General features: G+C 39.8%; 1 protein-coding gene across 1 annotated transcript in view; it reads right to left on the bottom strand.

The window, feature by feature from the left end:
* Positions 1-21,814, bottom strand: part of serp (chitin deacetylase-like protein serp) — a 71,286-nt gene extending 49,472 nt beyond the window's left edge. Inside the window, exon 1 of the mRNA XM_065227943.1 lies at positions 21,212-21,814. Coding sequence (XP_065084015.1) covers positions 21,212-21,260 — 49 coding nt within the window. The 5' untranslated portion in view covers positions 21,261-21,814. The remainder of the gene's footprint in view (positions 1-21,211) is intronic.
* Positions 21,815-23,074: the final 1,260 nt, after the last annotated feature.

Genomic DNA, 23,074 nt, shown 5'->3' with positions numbered 1-23,074 from the left:
TAGTGTGTATTTTCATTTGCAAAGGTCAGATCGTAGTTCTCAGATTAGTTTAGACTTCCAATATTTTTTTCCGTTTGATTTAATTGATAATATTAAAATCAATGATCCATGCAGTCTTCAATACTGACCGGTTTTTGAAAAGTTCTGAGAAGATAATAGGAGACGAACCAGGCCATATGGACGATCAGACCGACTCAAAACTGCGTCGAGTCGCCTCAATTTCCTCAAAAGTTGATTGACTCAAAAGTGAGTTAAATTTAAAAGTTAGCAGTTGTTATTTTTTTAAGCCATTGGAAGAGTAACAGCTGACAACTGAGCTAACCAGCAAAAGGAATAACAACACACTTAGAAATAACTAATTTTACTCGTGACGGAATCCGTCTTTGACCTAAAAGATGAGACGTAAGCAAACATGTCATGTTATATTAAGTGTCTGTTATGACTCAAATTTATGTCGAAATTGAAAGTTTCGGTCCAAAATTGAATATCATTCAAAGCCGCTTCTGGCGCCACTTGGATGGTAATTTTTGAAAATAAGTAGAAAAGAGGTTTTTGGTCCTCACCAATTTTATATTTAGTTCGCACTTTTATGAAAGTTCTAAAGCTAGTGCATGCAATATATTTATGATCGTGTTAAAAATTTGCTAAAATTAGTATTAGGAGCTGCTTGAAGAATAGAAAACATGTGTCAACATCAGCGTGCGAGCCCCAGCACGATTTGCTACGCCATCTGAAATATGTTTAAATATCTTGAATGCCGGCTGACTGAGTTGAACACGAAACACAACACCTTGATGAATTTCAAATTGGTGTTTTCCAGCATTGTACCATGCACAGCAAGACTAGCTTCAGCGTCGTCTGAAATTAAATCCTATGAACATTTAGCGCCATGTGAATGCCCAAAGAAAAGAAACCGGACTACCCTCAAGTATGGCGAACGGCGTAGTGGAAATGAACTCTATCGTGGGTATTGCCGGCTTGTTTCGCACACAATTCAGCAGTGTTTTCAACGACGAACGACTGAGCACTCAGGATGTAATTGCTGCGTCTAGTAACGTCTATTCCTCAACTTTCTCCAGCCATCCATTTTCTTTCTATGGTTATGGTTGTTCCCAATCCACAAGAAAGGCTGCAAAAGGACTGTTTCAAACTACCGTGGAATAGCTTCGTTAAGTGCTACCTCCAAACTTTTTGAGTTGATTATACTCGAAAATTTGGTTCAAAGTTTTGCACACTGTATCTTGACGGATCAGCATGGCTTCATGCCTAAGCGTTCCACGACGACCATTTTAGTTCCGTTCACTTCGTTCATCATTCATGAAGTAGAACGTGGCCATCAAGTAGATGGCATTTACACAGACCTCTCCACAGCATTTTACAAAATGAACCATTGACATTGACATTGCGTTGGCTAAATACGACAGGATAGGTGTTCCAGATGGCCTGCTTACTTGGCTCTACTCCTACCTGACTGGTCGGAACATGTCTGTCAAGATTGGAGACTATGTTTCTTCATCCTTCCCCGTGACATCCAGCGTTCCCCAAGGTAGCCATCTTGGGCCATTTCTGTTTCTGTTGTACATAAATGATGTCAATACCATCCTGAAATGCCTTAAACTATCGTATGCGGACGAATTGAAACTCTACTTCGTGATAAAAGAACCTAGTGATGCCATTTTTTTGCACCAACAATTGGAAGTCTTCGCTGAGTGGTGTCGTATTAATCGCTTGTCACTGAATGTTTCGAAATGCTCTGTAATTTCCTTTGGACGCAAACGTTCGCTTCTTCACCATGACTACACCCTGACGGGCATAACTTTGCAACGTGAATTGACTATCAAGAATCTGGGCAATACTGATCGACTCCGAGCTCAGCTTCAAGGATCATGTTGCATACGCAGTATCCAAAGCTTCCTCACAACTCGGGTTCATATTGCGCTTCGCCAAAAAGTTAAAAATGTATACTGCTTAAAAGCATTATACTGTTCGTTGGTGCGACCTATTTTGGAGTATTTGACGGTCGTGTGGTGTCCATACTACCAAAATGAAACCATGCGTATTGAAGCTATTCAACGGAAGTTCATCCGGTATGCTTTAAGGCATTTTCGCTGGAATGACCGTAGAAATCTGCCTAGCTATGAAAGCCGTTGTATGCTTATCAACTTAGAGCTTTTGCATGCGAGACGTAACGTAGCAATGGCGAGCTTCGTCGGTGATCTTCTTCAGGGAAACATTGACTGTTCTACACTGCTGAGTAGTATCGACATCAATACCCACCGCCGTAATCTACGATCGCATGCTTTCCTGAACAACCGCCTCTCACGAACCAACTACGGATGGAATGAGCCTATGAGGAGGATGCTACATGGATACATGGATGCTACAATGTATTTGACCTCAATGTTTCCCGTTTTAGAAATAAGTGCAATTTCAAGAGTATTTTATGTTAATTTGTCTAGTAAGTATACTGTCATTGGGGTGAATATTTTACCTGTTGACCATAACATAAATAAATAAACACACTTGTGGCGCAGTGGTTATCGATCGTAGAATCCATGAAATGCTCTTTTATTTTTTTTTAATATTTTGATATAAAAATGATGCTCTGCATAGATATAAAAATTTAGATTTATTTGAGAATATTGTTACAAATAAAGTCTTGTGCGGATTGCTTCATGTGGGCTTCACGGAATTTTTTTTATTGTGGATTTATTAAGGAAAGCGGAACTTTGGTTGCTTGGGAACATTGCTGAAGAACATGTGATTTTATTTTCAAAAATAATAAAAAATAGTATTTCGATCACAATAACTTGAGGACCACCCTAATTAAAAAAAAACAGCCAAACGAAGGAAATTTTCAAGCTGAAACAATTTACAGACAAAACTACACCTCTAACAATTAAGATACATGCACTAGGACTTGTGTCTTGTTAATTTTCCATCCTGGACCACTGTGCACCGTTCTGATAAAGCTATGTTACAGAGAGAGTTTGTCATGAAAATCGTCGTTTTGATACCCTGGTAAGGGCTATTGGTGAGCTAGTTGGTTACTTGGGTTTGTTAGTCAGGCACCTACCAAATGCTCATTTTCAAAAATATAAAATACCTATAAGTCACAGAATTCAACTAAAATTTTAGTATCATCTCTTTTATTTTCTCATGAAGCACGGTTATTGATAGACTGAGTACAATTTGACTCGATTTTCCTCATATTAGAACAGATTTACTAACTTATGTTCGAGTACATTTTACATCTTGCTCGATTATAAGCGACACTTTTGGAATTTTTTTTACACTTAGTCTTTGTGAATTTGAGTGTATGGTACTCAAATTTGAGTTGAATTCTGCGGCCGTGTAGAGCAGCGCTGAATTGTGCTATTTGGCCAGGTGTTCGAAGATTACATATACACTTTTGCAGATATTTACCCTTCTTCCAGCTAACAAGCGGCCGACAAAATGTTTGGGTGAAATTTTGCTAGCTCTAAACTCTATGCTGGGCCATATTTATTCGATGTTCAATCAGTTATCATTATTCAGCTTGCTTGGAAGCTGTATGTAAACAAACAAATGGTAAACATTAGAATCTGACGTTGAAACAGAGTCATGAATGCAATTGATCACTGTAAATTTCTACAAAAAGGACATTAGCCAACTAATGGCTACCAGTACCAGAAGCTATGAAGGATATATGATAATTTATCATATTGAATATTTCGAGTATTTTTAGGAATCTTATGAAATCTCAAATATGAATATTTCTAAATGGGGTGAAATTGATCAACTCTTCAAATAGCCTTCCAATACATTTGTGGTAAATTTGCTTTTTAAATTTGGGCTCCCTGAATACGAATTGGACGTTTGAATCCTTGTACAAAGTGTATTTTAAGTAAAACTGCCAAAATCTTAAAAAAAACATAGCATAGTACCCCAAAATGTCCGCATTTTTTTAATCTTTAGAAATTTACCAAAAGTACTCTGATTTTTTGACGTATGAATTAGATTTTAAATAATTAGAATTCAGTGACAGATCACTTTCGAGCTGATGGCAACAGTTGTTTCAGGCCTTTCGCTTTTTTTTTTAATGATGATATTATAAGCCAGTCATACGCTACAGAAGGCATATGGCTGGCCATATTGCTAGTTTCTACGTTAAGTGGGAGGGGGCGACAATCTTCGGTGGATTAAAATATTTTTTTGAATTTTGAATAATGGAAAATATTTTTGCTATAAAACTGCAGCAAATTTTCAATGCTCTATATTTATGTTAATATTTTGATGTTCAAAATAACGAAAGATTTCTAAAGTTTCATTAATATTCAAGAAGATTTTCGAGTTACCGAATCTTAAAAATTAAACGGAGGCAGCCATTTGCCATTCGCCATTGAGCTGAATGAGTAACAAGGTTGAATTTAGACAAATGAAAGATTATAGTCGAAAACTTAAAACTTGTTTAGAAACCATGAGCTTGAAAAAAACTTGGATAAGCTTGCAGGATAAAAATATAATTCATAGGTTATTCCGAAGAGAACTCCTATGGAGTTCTGGAAAGTATTCATGAGGAATTCCATGCATACTAGAAAGTGGTTCTGAAAAGAATTTCAAAGGCTTTGTGAAGAAAGTTTTAAGAAGATTCTTTGGATAATTTGAAGGTAAGTACAATTACATGGTAATTCTGAAGAAATTTCCAAGAGGATTTTGAGGACATGTTTGGAAGAATTTCAAAGAAAATCTATGAAGAACTCAAAGAGAATTCAGATGATAATTCCCATAAAATATCAAAACCTTCACAACTCCAAGTAAATTCTGACAAGAATTCCAAAGCAATGCTAACAAAAACTTTTAAGGATATCTGCCATAAATTTTCAAGAGACTTGTGAAAAGAATTCGGAATGAATCTGTACTGGGTAAAAGTGCCATAATCCACCACTTCAGGGGATGACCCCAGCGTACTGCTTAGCATCTCTACCTCTCACGCCAAAGTCACGAGTTCAAAAATTTCATCTCCTGACAAGTCATGAATAACTCTAGGGTGTTAAAGTGACTAAAACCGAAAAAAATAATAAACGCCGCATCTACGATACCGTAAAAACTCTAAATCCAGGGACTTAGGAATTCCATGGATACTAGAAAGTGATTCTTAAATGAATTTCAAAGGCTTTGTGAAAAAAGTTTTAAGATTTTTTTTTTTTTTTTAATTTGAAGGTAAGTAGAATTACATGGTAATTCTGAAGAGAGTTCCAAATGAATATTGAGAAAATGTTCGGAAGAATTTCAAAGAAAATCTGTGAAGAACCCAAAGAGAATTCATAGGATAATTCTCAAAAATATCAAAACCACCCCAACTCCAAGTACGTTCTGACAAGAATTCCAAAGCAATACTAACAAAAACGTTTAAGTAGCTCTGACATAAATTTCAAGAGAATAGTTACAAGAATTTGGAAGGAATCTGAATCTGAAACTAATTCGATTCCAATGGAAATCTAGGAATTAAATATTTTCAAAAGCGTAAAGGTTATTTACCTGCAGTTTTGAGTTGAATTTCATGGAAGTTCAACCTCCCAACATCTGAGGATGGTGTGATGGGAGTATCGAGGAGAATTTAACAGAATTAAACAGTATTTATAACGTAATTTTCTGAAAATTCGAAAGGAATTTTGGAAAGTATTCAGAGAATGGAAATCAAAAAAGTACTGAAGGGAATTCCAAGGAAAACTTGACATAAAATGCGTAAAAGGCATCCTGAAAAGAGTTTCCAAAGAATTATGATAAAAAAACCAAGGAAATCTCAATCTGATAAAAGTTTTAAAGAAACCCCAAGGAAAATCATAATTCAGAGGATAGTTTCTTACGAATCATTAGGAGTATTCTACTAGACTTCTATGGAAAATATCAAAGAACTTGTGGAAACACTCCAAGGATACTTTTGAAAAGAGGCTCACTGATATGGTTAAAAATTTCCAAGACAATTTGAAGGAGGATTTTAACCGAATTTAGACAGAAAACTTAATGTGTTTCTAGGCAATCAACAGAAAAATTCTGAGAAAAATTCCAAGTTAATTGTGGGCATAACGGCTATAATGACATCACAAATTACACTAAGCATCTTTGAAATGTTTGGGCAGTCTGCGGGCATACAATCCACCCAAGTAACACAAATTCATGGAATTCTGTTAAATAAACTGATTTACAACCAAAACCAGTCAGTCATACAAAGGTTATATAAACTGCTATTAAACATGAGTGTTGCTTGGGACAGACTGAAAGCATTCCTCGGACCACGTGAGCTCACTAGGTGGGCCGCAAGTTGCCCGCGGGACATTAGATGAGAACCACTGTTATAACCTATTGAACACCAGTTCAATCAAACCAAAGTTTATGGAGTGAAATGAACTTTTTTTATTTAGAAAAGCTTATCAAAACAATAGTTAGGGTCATTTGATGAAATCCTATCAAAAAAATTATGGTATCTATTGCCCAAAACTTTGTACAGGTCTTCTGAAAACGCAAGCTATTATGATCAATTTCACCCCGGTGATTAATTTTCCCCCGGATTACCGTACTAAAGCTTTCAATTCCATATTTGAACACTTTTGATTGAGATCAGTGCATAATATATATTTATGTCAAAACCTTCTAGGAATGTCAGTTGAATCAAATGATTACGTGTGTTTATCGATATATGTACTGGGTACTGGCGCCGGGGATGTACTGGGTACCACTTCAAGGGACGACCCCGGGGTAATGGTTAACATGTATACCTTTCAAGCCAAAATCATGGGTTCCAATCTCATCCCCGGACAATTCATGAATTACTCTTGATCAGCGTTTCTCAATCTTCCTTTTCTCTTTTTTAATTTTGAAAGTTGACAAGTTCCCAACCTTTCACTATTGAATACAGATGTTGTATATGAATATAATGTGATGCTGTATTATTACCTGAAACTTAAAAACAGATTGACATTGAATCGGACTGAAAAACATAACATTACCACGATGGGTCGCGAGTCACCAGATGCGTTGCAATCCATAGATTGAGAAAAGCTGCTCTAGAGTGTTAAGGGGGTATTCCCGATCTTTTTTTTTCAAAAAATCAAATTTTTTTTTCACGTTTTTTTGTACTTTAGACTATATACTTTCATCCCCCCAAGCCGTTTTTCGATCAGCGAATTCGGTGTCCAGGCATTGCTGACTAATGGTAAGAACCCCCAAAAGGTTTTAACTAAAGTCAAATTTTAAACGCGTTTTTCTCGAAACCACATTTTTTTTATCGGGCGAAGATTTTTCTCAGAAACTATAAGAGATATTGACTTGAATCTTTACGCATTTTGTTCCTTATTAAATTCTTTGGAGCTTCTCCCACTTTCAGCCAAAAATATTAACATTTAACATTGTTTGAAGCACCTTAAAGCTGCAAAAAAGCGGGCTAAAAATCGCCTGTTTTTTCATATGGCCGCCATTTTGTTAATTTGCAAGATTTTTTGCTGCTAACGGGAGAAGCTCCAGAGAATCTTATGCAGATTATTAATTTCATCACGAAATCTGTTTCAGATGAAGCCGTTCCAGAGAAAAGTCTTCGCCCGTCCAGGCGTTTGCGGCGAACAGGGGTCTGTTTGCCGCCATTTTGTGACGTCAATAATGTCTTTTTTTATGTCGAAAAAAATTTATTTGTAAACTTTAATGTTCAATAAACAAGAATCCCAAAGAGTTAGGCGCATTACAGGCCGAAAAAAGGCAAAAGATTGGGAATACCCCCTTAAAGCGACTTAAATCGAAAAAACAAATTCGCCGAACCTACTCTAAATCCAGGCACTTTGTCAATAAATCCGGACCCTTAAAAAAATATTATCAATCTTTTAGTATTGCTCTGAATCATCTCACATATTTATTATGTTGCAAAGTAGACGTAATATTTGACAGTAAATGAAATGTCCTGATTAATGGACTGTCTGGTATTTGGTGCATTACGGTTTGAACCAGTGAAATACATTTCATTTGGCCAAGTACATTTCAATGTCTCGCATTCCTTTATGATAGTTTTCACCGACTTCAAATGCATCGTCAGCCGGCGCCGGTGGTGTAGTGGTAAGCGTGACTGCTTTCTAACACCCCGATGGGTCTAGGTTCAATCCCAGCCGAAGTCGGTGGGATTTTTCTGAGGCATAAAAATCTCTGGTCACGTCTTCCTTCGGAAGGGAAGTAAAGCCGTTGGTCTCGGTCCATGTGTGTTGAATGGGTGCAATATCCTACGCAGGTGTGGAAGCTGCCTTCCTGCACATTCGATTGCCGTCAATGGATGGCAATCGATGTCCGTCGGTGATTGGCACTAGATTGCGGAACGGAGACCGACGTTAAATAAAGGAAAGAAAAAAAAAAAGAAATGCATCGTCTCGCAGTCCTTGCTGGAAAGCTATAGGGTGGAGTACTACTTGAGCATATGGGACCAATTTTCGTCATATTGAAGCGTAACAATGAAGACAAACAGTTACATCCAACATTCAATTGTGTTTGGCTGTCGGATGACTGATTTACGGGGGGTGTGCCGAAGCGAAGTGAGGTATGCCGAAACTGTGCCGCAACCCATTGAGCAGAGGGGCAGTGATGCGACAACATTAATCAAATGCGCACTCCTTCGCCTAGCTCACTTGATGGGTTAGGGGATTTGAGGTAATTCCCTAAATTCACAGACAAAACAGTGCCGTGCTCCAACGGAACTAGCAATCTATCCTCTTCAGAACTTTCTAATAAATTATTGCACAAAAACTTCATGTTGATATTAGTATAGCATTTTCTCCCAACTCTGTAAACGCAAACTTCACTTACGTATTAACACACATTTTGATTGCTTATGTAGCAATGCTAGTTGATTCCAGTGCTAAAGAGCACAAATCAACATACCGGAAACCAATGCCACAATTCGCAACTTTTAAGATGCAGCATACAAAAAAAGGCTAGCGAATACATTCCAATTATTGGTGCATGTTGATCAACCACGCAGGAATTTAAATTGCTTTGTTACTCTTTCAGCACTTTCATGTGTTTTTGCTGGGAATAAGTGGTGCTTGAGTGCTGTTTTGGCCAAGCGCATTTTAATTTCCATATGCAAAAATAGCTGATTTTCGCTTTGACATTGTCTGGCACTTAAGCAAACAACATCACGTAGGTATGGAACGCTTCGATATTTGGAAGCTATAAGTGTACAGATGTGTGGAGAAACATAGCAAAAAATAAGAATAAGGTGCACCGGTTGATGAGCCGTATTCCGGGAAATGTCCGATAATTTCTTCGAAATCGGGATGAATAATTTTTGGTTTTTATTTTTCCTTTGAAGAACACATAAAATCCAACATTTTGGTTGAAACAGGTAAGTTGGGATCTAAAGGGTGATACGGTCAAAATTTGGTCAAGGGAAAACGCGTGTAAATCGGTAGTATAAAATTCAGGAAAAATATTCAGTTAGGCTTCCGCTTTTCCAAATCCGAATTGCCGGGCCTTACGCTTGACCCCTGCCATCAGATTTTGTACAGCCACCTTGTCCACCTTCTTCGCCGCAGAAAGCCAGTTTGCCTTGAACTGCTGCTCGCCCTTAGCAGTTTTTTTGGTCTTCTTTAGGTTCCGCTTGACAATAGCCCAGTATTTCTCAATTGGGCGGAGCTCTGGCGTGTTGGGAGGGTTCTTGTCCTTGGGAACCACCTGCACGTTGTTGGCGGCGTACCACTCCATGGCCTTTTTACCGTAATGGCAAGATGCCAAATCCGGCCAAAACAGTACGGAACAACCGTGTTTCTTCAGGAAAGGCAGCAGACGTTTATTCAAACACTCTTTCACGTAAATTTCTTGGTTGACAGTCCCGGAAGCTATGAAAATGCTGCTTTTCAAGCCACAGGTACAGATGGTTTGCCAAACCAGATATTTCTTTGCGAACTTTGACAGTTTCATGTGCTTGAAAACATCTGCTACCTTTCCCCTTCCTTTTGCCGTATAAAACTCCTGTCCCGGAAGCTGCTTGTAGTCGGCTTTGACGTAGGTTTCGTCGTCCATTACCACGCAGTCAAACTTCGTCAGCATCGTCGTGTACAGCCTCCGGGATTGCGCTTTGGCCGTCGTATATTGTTTATCATCGCGATTTGGAGTCACTACCTTCTTGTAAGTCGATAGTCCGGCTCGTTTTTTGGCTCGATGCACGGTTGTAGACGATACACCCAGCTTATTTGCGGCATCTCGGAGAGAGAGGTTAGGGTTTCGCTTGAAACTACCGGCAACTCTCTTTGTCGTCTCAGCGGCTTCCGGTTTTCGATTTCCCCCCGATCCAGACTTCCTAGCTGTCGACAAACGTTCCCCAAACACTTTAATTACATTTGTAACGGTTGATTTGGCAACTTTTAGCGATTTTGCCAACTTTGCGTGCGAGTAGCTCGGATTTTCGCGATGCGCGAGCAAAATTTTGATACGCTGCTCTTCTTGCTTGGACGGCATTTTGACAACTGAAGAGTGAATTCCAAAATCAAAATAGGAGCAACATTCTACACACACACACCTTCAAAATGAGGGGTGTTCAGGTTTTTTAAATGCAAAATTGAAAGAAATACGTCAAGTTGATATTGACCAAATTTTGACCGTATCACCCTTTACCTATCGAACTGTCAAACCGTCTACATATCGAGCATAGTAGACAAGCTGGCTTTGTTGTGTGGGAAGTATTGTTATCGAAACTAGAGGAAACTTTCACTACCCAGACGAAGTCATCTGAGGTATAAACAAAAACAAAGGTTGCCAAAATAATAAAATGCCCATTGATCTACATCACTGTTGCACTCTGCATAACTCTTCTATTATCAACTCCGGTTTCTACACAGTAAAACATTAATTTTAATATCACATCAAAGTGGATGTACTTCAATCGTGTCGAAAATATGGTGTTATATTACTTGTCAAAAAGGACAAAATTATCATTAATACAGTGCATGAACTGACATAACGCTGCTTTTACTGCATTTGTTTTTTTTGTGACAGTAAAAAATACTTGATATTTTCGACATGGTTGAAATGCATCCTTATTTAACCGCAATGGATGAAAATGATAAAGGCGGGGGATGGTCGCTTTCCATCTCAGACGACGAAACTCTTAATTCCTCCTCACACGAAAGTCTCGAGGAAGTTGTGGAAATGGAAACCCTTGACGTCCCAGTTGACTCGCTCTCCAGCAAAAATACTGGAGCATATCCCAAGAAAAGGTATCCCCCACAACCCTCTCCCCCACCATCACCTCCTCGTCCTGCACCCCCGACACCATTGCCCCCAAAAATCTCTGCGCTCCCCCGCCTAAAGGCTTACCCAGAAGCCTCGAAAGGCCCATGGGTTGTTTTTTTCCGGCCCAAACAAAAACCTTTGAACATTCCGAGGATCTCTAAGGATCTAACAACACATTTTTCGGCCGTTACCGATATTTTCAAGGTAACACCAATAAAACTGCGCGTTACCGTTGATGACCGGAAGCAGGCTAACCAAATTGTTGCGTGCGAGCTTTTTTCATTGGAATACCGAGTCTACATACCCAGTAGTGAGGTAGAAATTGAAGGAGTGGTCACCGAAGCGAGTTTGACTAGTGATGATTTCTTGGGTCCCGATTCCTTCGGAATCTTTAAAAACCGTGCTCTGCCGAAGGTGAAGATATTGGACTGCCTTCAAATGCAGTCAGTATCCGTAGTAGGCTCCAAAAAACCGTATTCCTTGTCAAACTCGTTTCGTGTGACCTTTTCGGGTTCAGCGTTACCTCACTACGTCGCTATTGGCAAGGTTCGTCTGCCTGTACGTCTGTTTGTACCTCGGGTAATGAACTGCTCGAAATGTAAACAACTTGGTCATACATCGGACTACTGCTCGAACAAACCACGCTGCGATCAGTGTGGCGAGCAACATCAAGAGGGCCCTTGCGGTGCTCCTCCAAAATGCGTGTACTGCAAGGAAAGCCTACATACCCTGACTGACTGCCCGAGGTATAAACAGCAGGGAGAAAAACTTAAGCGGTCTCTGCAAGCTCGCTCCAAGAGAACTCTAGCAGAACTCTTGAAGAATACCGCTTCATCTTCTCAGACCACACCAAAAAACAGTAACACGTTCTCCATTTTGCCAGTTGATGATCTAGACTCTGACTCAGAGGGCGGTGAGGGTAATCCGTTTGTCTTTAAAGGCAATACGAGAAAACGAGCAAAACAACACACCACCGAAAAGCCTCGCAAGGCCACTCGTACGGACCACCCTTCCACCTTGGAAAATTCAAGAGGTAACGGAAATACACCGAAACCCATTCCACCGGGTTTTAAACCTTGTAATTATGACAAGAACTTTCCGTCACTTCCAGGATCATCTAAAACCCCAGATGTCCCAGTTTTTCGGCCAGAAAAGCAGCTGAATAATCAGCAAGAACATGCCCCCATGTTCACGTTTTCTGGTATTGTGGATAGCTTCTTCAGTATATTCAATGTCTCTGACTCAACGAGGAGCATTATTAATTTAGTGCTGCCAATGGTGAAAACTCTTTTGAAGCAACTAGCTTCTACACGGAAACAAATCCGATTCCATTTTCATGAATAAGAAATCATGAAATGGAAAAACTTGCCATCCCATGAAATCATAACAATGATTCATGATTTCGTCATGGAAATTCATGATTTCATAATGCAGTGGAATCAAGGCCGCTACAAGCGTTACACGTACTTGGCAAACCGTGTTCATAAACCGCACTTCATAGGTATCTCTTATACGCCTTTTGTCTTCCTTCTTATACATGTACTGATAGTCTAGTGGTCAAAGACTGGGTTTGATAATCTCAAGGTTCTTGGTTCGAATCCAGTCTGATGCTTTATTCTATTCTTTTTACATTTTTTTTGGTAAAAGTTAAACCCATGAATTTTAGATCATGATTTCAAATCGGATGATTCATGATTTTGGGTATGTTTGCTGCGTTACGCAAAAGTTGCTCATGATATCATGAATATTATTCATGGTGTATTTTCATAACATGAAAATACGCTTTGTTCATGAAATCATGAGTCATTTTCCTCATTTCGGAGATCGAATTTTTTCCCGTGTAGGTGGTCCTTCCTTGCATCGATCATATCCTTCGATGGATAATTCTCCGAATGAGGTCGGGGATATGATCTCTGTTCTTCAGTGGAACTGTAGAAGTCTTATGCCAAAACTTGACACATTTAAATTTTTAGTTAACAACTCACTTTCTGATGCATTTGCCCTTTGTGAAACATGGCTCTCTTCAGACAACGATATTGCTTTCCACGATTTCAACATTATTCGCCTTGACCGCGCAGATTCGTATGGAGGGGTGCTTCTGGGGATCAACAAGCTCCATTCCTTCTACAGAATCGATCTGCCTTCGGTGACAGGCATTGAAGTTGTTGCATGTCAGGTTAATATTCGAGGTAAATGCCTCAGTATTGCCTCAGTATATCTTCCACCGCGAACTGCGATTTTTCGTCAAAGTTTCTCGGATATCTGCACGGCTATGCCGGAGCCACGGTTGATCTTGGGAGATTTTAACTCTCACGGTACAGGCTGGGGGGAACTGTACGACGACAACCGCTCAACCTTGATATACGACATGTGCGACTTCTTCAAAATGACAATTCTGAACACCGGGGAAGCAACACGAGTAGCCAAACCTCCAGCAAAAATAAGCAGATTAGACCTCTCACTTTGTTCGAGTTCACTATCGTTGGATTGCTCGTGGAAAGTAATTCAAGATCCCTACGGTAGTGACCATTTGCCAATCAAAATTTCTATTACCAATGGTTCATCTTCTACTCACTCGGTCGACATCGCGTACGATCTTACGAAAAACATTGACTGGCGAAAATTCGCGTCCGCGGTTCTTGATGCCAGTCAATCGGTTGACGTACTTCCTCCGCTGGACGAGTACTCCTTTCTCGCGCGTGTCATCATCGATTGTGCGCTGCGAGCACAGACGAAACGTGTTCCGGGTGTTTCCGTCCGCAAGCGACCTCCCACCTCGTGGTGGGATAAGGATTGCACCGACGCGAACAGCGAGAAGTCCGCCGCGTTTAAACGCTTCCACAAACACGGTAAGGTCGGGGATTTCGAGCGGTACACCGACCTCGAGAAAACCTTTAAGGACTTAATTAAAGCAAAAAAACGCGGATACTGGCGTCGGTTCGTCGGTGGTTTGTCGCGAGAGACTTCCATGAGAACACTCTGGAATGTCGGCAGGAGAATGCGAAACGCGTCATCACCGATTAATGAAGACAAGGAGTACTCGGACAGATGGATTTTCAGCTTCGCGCGGAAAGTTTGCCCGGATTCGGTGTCGGTTCAAACCAACGTTCGTGATCGTCCGTCGGGTAATAACGAAATAGATTCCCCGTTTTCGATGGTGGAATTCTCACTTGCTCTCCTTTCATGTAACAATTCAGCTCCAGGAATGGATAGAATCAAGTTCAACTTGCTTAAAAATCTCCCAGATGTCGCGAAGAGACGCTTGTTGAACTTATTCAATCAATTTCTCGAGCACAACATTGTTCCGGATGACTGGAGGCAAGTAAGAGTTATCGCCATTCGAAAACCCGGTAAACCCGCGTCGGATTATAACTCGTACCGTCCCATCGCGATGCTGTCCTGTATACGGAAATTGTTGGAGAAAATGATTCTTTTTCGTCTAGAAAAATGGGTCGAGTCGAATGGTTTACTTTCAGATACGCAATTTGGATTTCGGAGAGGCAAAGGAACGAGCGACTGTCTTGCGTTGCTTTCAACTGAAATTCAACTGGCCTATGCGCAAAAACAGCAAATGGGTTCAGTTTTCTTGGACATTAAGGGGGCTTTTGATTCTGTTTGTATCGATGTCCTTTCGGATAAACTCCACGATAGTGGGCTTTCACCAATTATGAACAACTATTTGAGCAACTTGTTGTCTGAGAAATATATGAGCTTTTCTCATGGAAACTCGACAACTTCACGAATTAGTTACATGGGTCTCCCCCAGGGTTCATGTTTAAGCCCCCTTCTTTATAATTTTTACGTTAAAGACATTGATGGTTGTCTTGATGAAAATTGCTCGCTAAGGCAGCTTGCAGATGACGGCGTTGTGTCCGTTATAGGGCCAAGTGCACCGGACCTGCAAGGACCATTGCAAGATACCTTAGACAATTTGTCTACTTGGGCTATGAAGCTGGGTATCGAATTCTCTCCGGAGAAAACTGAGTTGGTTGTTTTTTCTAGGAAGCATCATCCTGCACAGTTACAGCTTCAACTAAAGGGTAGAACAATCACTCAAAGTATATCTTTCAAGTATTTAGGTGTCTGGTTCGATTCCAAAAGCACATGGGGAAAACATATTGCGTATGTGAAACAAAAATGCCAACAAAGAATCAATTTTCTTCGTACAATTACCGGAACTTGGTGGGGAGCACACCCGGAAGATCTGATCAGGTTGTATCGAACAACGATCTTGTCGGTTCTAGAGTACGGTAGCTTCTGCTTTCAATCCGCGGCGAAAACACATATCTTGAAGCTGCAACGGGTTCAATACCGTTGCCTCCGAATCGCGCTTGGCTGTATGCACTCGACGCATACGATGAGCCTCGAAGTACTCGCGGGTGTTCTTCCACTGACAGATCGTTTCGCGGAGCTTTCCTTTCGGTTTCTTATCCGTTGTGAAGTAATGAACCCATTGGTAATAGAAAACTTTGAGAAGCTGCTCGACAGAAATCCTCAAACAAGATTCATGAGTCTCTATTACGATTACATGACGCTGGAGATTGGCCCTTCTTCATTCAATTCCTCTCGTGTTTGCCTCCAAGACTTTTATAGTTCCTCTGTAAATTTTGATCTGACCATGTTGCAAGAAATCCGTGGAATACCAGATCACCATCGGTCGATGGTTGTTCCCTTAATTTTTGCAAACAAGTACCACCATATTAGTAACAATAAGAGTTTTTTCACAGATGGGTCAACTATAAACGCTTCCACTGGATTTGGAGTATTCAACGAATTTCATAGCGCCTCATATCAACTGCAAAAACCCTGTTCCGTATACGTTGCGGAACTAGCAGCCATATTTTACGCAGTAGAGCAAATTGCCTCACTACCATCTGATCACTATTTTATTTTTACTGATAGCCTTAGCTCGTTGGAGGCTATTCGATCAATGAGGCCGATGAAGCACTCCTCGTATTTCCTGACCGAAATCCGAGCTAAATTGAGTACTTTATCTAACTGCTCCTATACTATCACCTTAGTTTGGGTCCCATCTCATTGCTCAATTCCGGGTAATGAGAAAGCGGACTCGCTAGCTAAGGTGGGCGCTATGGAAGGCGATATTTTTGATCGACAAATCGCCTTTGCGGATTTTTTTTCAATTACCCGTCAGCACGTCCTCACCAACTGGCAACAAAAATGGAATGAGAGTGATCTGGGAAGATGGTTACATTCTATTCTCCCACAGGTGTCGAACAAACCATGGTTCAAAGGGTTGGACATGAGCCGCGACTTTATTCGCGTTATATCAAGGCTCATGTCCAATCACTACTCGTTAGACTCGCATTTCTTCCGAATCGGGCTCGCAGGCAGCAATTTGTGCGCTTGTGGTAGTGGCTATCACGATATCGACCACGTGCTTTGGTCATGCACCCTCCATTGTGTTGCTAGATCCGAGTTATCCGCATCCCTCAGGGCCCGAGGAAAACAACCTATGCGGCCCGTTAGAGACATCTTGGCGAGCCGAGATCCCGATTATTTCAATTTAATTTATGTGTTTTTAAAACGGATCGATCTGAGGATTTAGTAGTTAGTGTCATCTTGTGTTCTCTCAAGTTGCTAGGTCTCCATCGGTGTACCCCCATGTTTGTCTTTTTCTCCAGTATGTCGCTTAGTTCTAGATCAAGAGCACATTGCTCTAAAAAACCTTGTGTTCTCAATCCCTACCCTGCCACCCGTTTGTTACAATTTGTTACCCCTAACCTCGAGAAAGCCGCGAGTAATCGGCCCCCGCTTTACTAACGTTAGTTTTAAGTAATTTTGTACCCAAACGATGAATATCGGCTCCGCAAAGCTACGGCAAATGAGCCTGGAAAAATAAACGCATTAATAAAAAAAAAAGAAATGCATCCTCTCGGATGTAATATAAAATTTATTTTTTGCTGTGTAATATGTTAATCTATATCTGAAATATGCGCAATTGTGTATGTTCCAATTCCAAATGGGCCACACCCTACGCAATAAAGGAGTGTTTTCAAAAGTTTAAGGTGCATCGGTATCAACAATTTGATGTTTGTGAGGGAACACGATCCGGTTCTGGGCTGAAAACCGACTTCAGTTGCTGAAATCGTCTCACCACTAATATCATTTGCATCCAGTGTTTGACCGTCGAGTGAAACATTACTAACAGCTAGGGTAGCATGTTCATCGATTAATCTTTCAAACGAGAAAACGGTTTGCAAACTTATCAAAAAACAAGCAAAAGATTTCCTAAGGGAAGGCTGGACTCGTAATTCCATAATTACTTCGGATGCAACTAAAGTGGACTGTTTTGGGACAGTTAAAAAAAACCTTCGATTGAATTTTTCCAGACTGTGTAACTAAAACCTTAGTAGAACATTAACCAACAGTCGGAGACCAAAAAAGATTGGCTATAATTGTACTCCAATATCGACCGAAGACCCAGATGATCTCAGAAATATCGGTTCGTGTGGGTGTAGTTGCATTTTTTTAAACTCATCCACTTTTCTTTAAGATGAGTTATCCAATTTTTGCCCCATTATTTTTTATTTTTTTCATTTTCAGATGATATTGGACACCATTTTTTTTCATCCGGATTGAACATCTGATGTTGGGGAGGCATTAAGTTTGTTCTTCCTAGGAAGTGGCCAATATTTGATTTGTGCCAATCGGCTTTCTGTGACTCATCAACTGACAGTAACTTTCAACGACTGGATTAATGGTGGTTATATTGAGCGCCCGTTATCTCGTTGGTCACAGTCGGAGACGTTCTGGATGACCCCGAAGAAGTGAACAAAATGTGCCATGAGCCAAAGCACATAATTAATCAGCTGGAAATTCAAATTCGCAATGAGTGCCCAGTAAGGTGCATCATGGCAAACATCTCAACAAACATTGAATGCTGCATAAGTGTCTATTCAGGCAAAAATATTTTTCTTCAGCTAAAAAATGGATGATCCAGCTTAAAATCAGCTCATATTGTTTTTTGAGATGGCTTCAAATCATAACTCCAAAACATGGTCAAGATTGATAAAGATTTCGGAATCACGCAAAAAGGTTTAAAGTCTGTAAGGGGATTACTGTGAGAGATTCTCAAACTTCATTAATATTGGTCTAACATTGATTCTAGCCGCTTAAATGCCGTCCAAAGTTGTTTTAGCTGCAACAATAATTTACGAGCCTGTTCTTGTTAAGGCCCAAACGCAATGTGGGCGGAAGCGGAACGGAAGCGGAAAGTTTGACAGTTTTCACAAATGACAACAAGATGCCTAACCGAAGCCGATTTGGTTCTAACTAGTTTTCAGTCCGTCAAATAGGCTTACTCCGATCGGGCTTTTCCACTGCCGCTGTCATTGCGCTTGGGCCTTTATGCTTAGTTTGGTGGTAATTCAATTGCTTGATCAATTCAATAGAGATGGGAATGTGTAAAAATGTTAAAATAGGGTAAGTTGTGGGTTGAATATGTGTTCGTCAACTTTACCAATTTCATTACAACAAAGACAAACTTCTTCATCATTCTCATAGCAACATATTAAACATATTAAAAAAATTCAGCATTTGAAGCGGTATTTTTCAAATCCAGGGAGATTTCTCAAAATTGTCATACAAACTTCGATCCATTTGTGCGGCTCTTAAAACCATTCTAAATATTTTCCATTTTTCCTAGGCTCATATTGTTGGGCTATAAATCGAAATGGAGGGTGGCTTCCATGATTGCAAACATTTTTTTTCCCAATATGAAGCACCTTAGTGCCCTCATCACAGTGGCTACATCCGTGGATGCCTCCAGTAAAGTGGCAAACATTTTGACTGAGTCAAAATCCATCACGTGATGCACCTGACAAGTATGTTGGCGGTCGCTGAGTGCTCAGGATAACATTAGTAACTGCCGAACATGGATTGAATAAACCGGAGAAAATTACCGAAGCTTCTTGTTAGGTTTGGCCACTTGTTCATAAGTACCAATCACATGATTAAAAATAAATGCAAGGTTATTTTTGTGATTATTAACGAGACACACAGCTGACCACTTAAAAATCAACAAATTATATCGTTTCCGTAGAAAATTAAAATTAACTCTTTGATTCCTATTTTTTTACGTATAAGCCGGATTTTTTTTTTATACATTCTGAAACACCATTGTAGATTGGAATGGTCTACTTTGTATGGGAGAGAAGGTCACGAATACTAATTTGGCTCCTAATTGCATAATTCAAATTATTAAGGAAGTTGAATATAATTTGGAAGGTTCCCGTATTTGAGATTGAATACTTCCTTTTCGGTAGTTTCGGTTGACACAGTCTACTCTCGCTTTCTCTTTTTTAACTCGATGATTTCTCTAAATCGATGGAAAATTAGACTATTAAAATTTTAAAAAATTTACCTCCAAAACTCGAAATTATCTGTAATTTGGTGCTTCTTTCATTATCGAATTAGAGAGAGTTGATTGTATCTGTAATTTATAGTTAAAATCAATAATAAGCTGATTTTTGTATAGTCTAAAAAACATGATTTAATTACAGTTCATTGATATTCGATCATGTTTGATGATCCAGACAACGAGAAGTCGATATAATCGTAAAATAATACAGATTGAGTCAAAATCGTATAGAGGAAAGGGTTTCATCGCACAATGTTATTTTACATCGTATATAATGCAAAATGTTGACCTAAATACGATAAATTATTTTTGCATCGTACAAGAGTACAAATTAAATCAGATAAATCTGCCAAACTAAAAAGATAAATAAGACAAACTGAATTTATTCTAATAGATTAAGTCACCTATGATAACAAATGAATCGATCACAAAGTAATTTTAAATTTTTACCATTACTTAAAATCTCCACCAGTTTAAATTTGAGCTATAGTTTGCGTAAATAATGAACAAGCTTGTATTAAATATTGCTACAAGCTTCAAGCTTGTATACAACATTGCTGATTTAAGAGATATTGCGCTTAAAGTTACATGATATATCGTGTAATCTTATGGCGAATTTATCATTAACTACGTGTGCGCTATAAATGGCAGAAATTTAGATGAATTTTTCAAACGATTTATATGACCTCCACTTTTGAAGGTATAAGTATGTTATTTATGTTGTTTCGCCTCTACACAGAAAAAAATTCTGAATTTTAACTATCGCGTAAAATCTCCCTTCGTTTAATTTTGAGCTATACTTGGCATAAAGAACGAAATCGTTTACAAGCTTGTATACAATATTGCTAATTTATGCAATATTGCGCTTAAATTTACACGAAATATCGCGTAAATTTATGCCAAATCTAGCGTTAATTTTATGTGCGCTATTTCTCGCAGAAATTAACATGAATTCTTCAAACGGTGTAGTTTTGATCGTGTAATCTTGAATTTCAACCAAATTTAATGCAACTTGTTTTAAAAAATCACCAAAAAATCATGCTGTGCTGGCAAAATCACGTAAAAGCATAATTTAGAGTATATGTTTTAGGTTTTGGGTAAAGGTGTTCGGCTGAATTCCAATTTGATTAAAAATCACTCGTTACCTTTACATGTTCGTATTGTTTATCAACATTATTGAATAGAGGGCTAAAACAAGAACATGTTTCGAATAAAATTAATTGAATCTGCTATATGTCTATCAACAACTCTATATTTGCCGTATCGAAGTTGAAGCTAAGTAATAAAAATTTATTTTCAAGGTACGATTTTCCGTAACATATATTTTTAAGCTAAATATAATTTTAAAGGGTTCGATTCCAAAATTTGACTGTATTAAAAAAAAAAAACAACAACAAATCTAAGTTCGTCGCTGCAACCCCTTTGATGTCACCACCTGTATTCCTGCCTCCGTTTGCTCCAATCACTGCGTAATGCAACCACCGAGAACTCTCGCATTTCCAATCACACATCTTACATAACGCGCACACATTCCCACACACTGACTCACGCACGCACCCGCTTAAAATAGGTTCCAGTACTCACCCGAAGCCACAAGTGCCAGGACGCCTATTAAGGCTAACAATTTCACCATATTTTCCACCGCTGGATGTGTACGAGTGTGTTTGCTACCGTGCTGCGTATTGTTTACTGCACAGCTCGCGAAGAATTAAAACGCGGGACTTGCCCGGAAAACCAGCAACAACCTTAACACTACGGGAAAAAAAATCCACGAACCAAACTTCTCGTCGATCTTCCCAGTCTGGTTGTTCTTATTTTCTATGGTTCAAATCTTCAAAAGAAAAAAAAAAAAACCTCCCGGAATCCCGCAATCTTTGCGATCACCGAACACTTAATCACACATTCACTCGGTAGCTGTGGGGCGTTTTAACCGTTCACACACTGGTCGTTGGTTCGAGATGGAAAATATCCTTTTCTTTGCTGAAAGGAGCGTCGCCGTCTCCAAGCGTATCGTTCTGTCTCCTCTTGGAGAGCGTGATGCTGGCGAAGACGTTGTTGAGGCACTGAATCACACTGAAAGCACACTGGCACTGGTTGGCTACTAGGGCTGCCTTTTTGGATCAACCGCGCGATTCACCGGGGGTCGTTCGGGTTCGGTCCGCAGTGAGTGAAAACCGTGAGCGGTGCAGAGCGGAGTGGCTTTTCTGGTGGTGAGGGCGAATCACAGCTCACACACACACACGGTACACCAGAAGGAAAAAGGAAAAAGATTGCGATTGTCTCTGTTGCTGCAGTTACACACTGCTAGCGGCGTCCGAATCGGCGCCGAACTTCTTTAGTAAACGCAAGAGAGCATCCGGCGAGAATCACGCTTTTATATGGCTCGCAATTTTGGAGCCCACTCTGTCTCGGCGCTGTCTGGGCTCCTCAGAAGGGGAGGTAACGCTTGTACGAGTGTCGGTCGGAACTCGGAGAGTGAGTTCGAGTGGGTTTGGGGGTTGTTGAAGTGCGCACCCAGCATAGTGCGATGTGAATGAAGGTGATAGCGATAGGTTGTTGGGAGGCAAGTCAAGAGCTCTGGTACTCAGGAGTGCAATTGCGGAAAAAGAGGAGAAATGTCTGACGTTGAGTGATCTCAAAACTTGTACGAGCATTGCACACCTATGTTTATTTAGAATACCTCCCAAAGAATGGTGGTGCAAACAACATCACGTTAGATTCAAACAAGAACATTCAATAATTGCTTCCTCGGTCAGTTTGTCTAGTGTGGGGTTTGTTTTGGGCCTCAGGCGTATCGAATCCGGTATCCAGTTAATAATTGTGCTTCGACATCGGGGGGAACTTCCAAATCTGCAGCCTGAAGCATTTGTCAACTTGTTTTATTGGCATTTATTTCGGATCTTTGTTTTGGCGGATACCTATATTATTACCGTCGATGTGATTGAAACCCAATGTTTGGACAGATGACCGTGACTATTGTGTAGCAGGTAGATGAACCGACATAAAACGGGTCCGAAAGCTGATCTGGAAATATATCCTGAAGTTTGTTTTGTTGACTGTTATCTGATGATGTCATTTGAAGATGATGATGTTATAATAGCGTTAAAATTAGAATTTTGCAATTGAGAAGATGTTTCTTATTTCCGGTATGACCAATTCGATCGTATTTGTTGTGTCGATTGGTTGAAGTTGATCTGGAGATTTTTAATGATATGCATTGGCGCTACAGATGCTAAAGGAGATGCTTGATAGCGGACAACTACAATTTAAGGATACATCTTTAACGTTTTCAATTTTAAATCTAAATTCCACCGGAGCGTGAAAATCGATTTTCGGGAGTCTTCCGATTCTCGGTTTCCGTTCTCTAAAATGGTTATAATTAGTACTTAGATACTTTTGGACCACCTAGTCAGATCCTAAACGAACATTTTGGGATTTATCTTCAAA

The sequence above is a fragment of the Ochlerotatus camptorhynchus genome, unplaced genomic scaffold (assembly GCF_037179485.1).
Source record: "Ochlerotatus camptorhynchus isolate MF236.1 unplaced genomic scaffold, CSIRO-AGI_Acam_v1.1 ptg000277l, whole genome shotgun sequence".
Taxonomy (NCBI): Eukaryota; Metazoa; Arthropoda; class Insecta; order Diptera; family Culicidae; genus Ochlerotatus; species Ochlerotatus camptorhynchus.
Note: the sequence above shows the minus strand (reverse complement) of the source record. Positions and strands in the feature narration are given on the sequence as shown.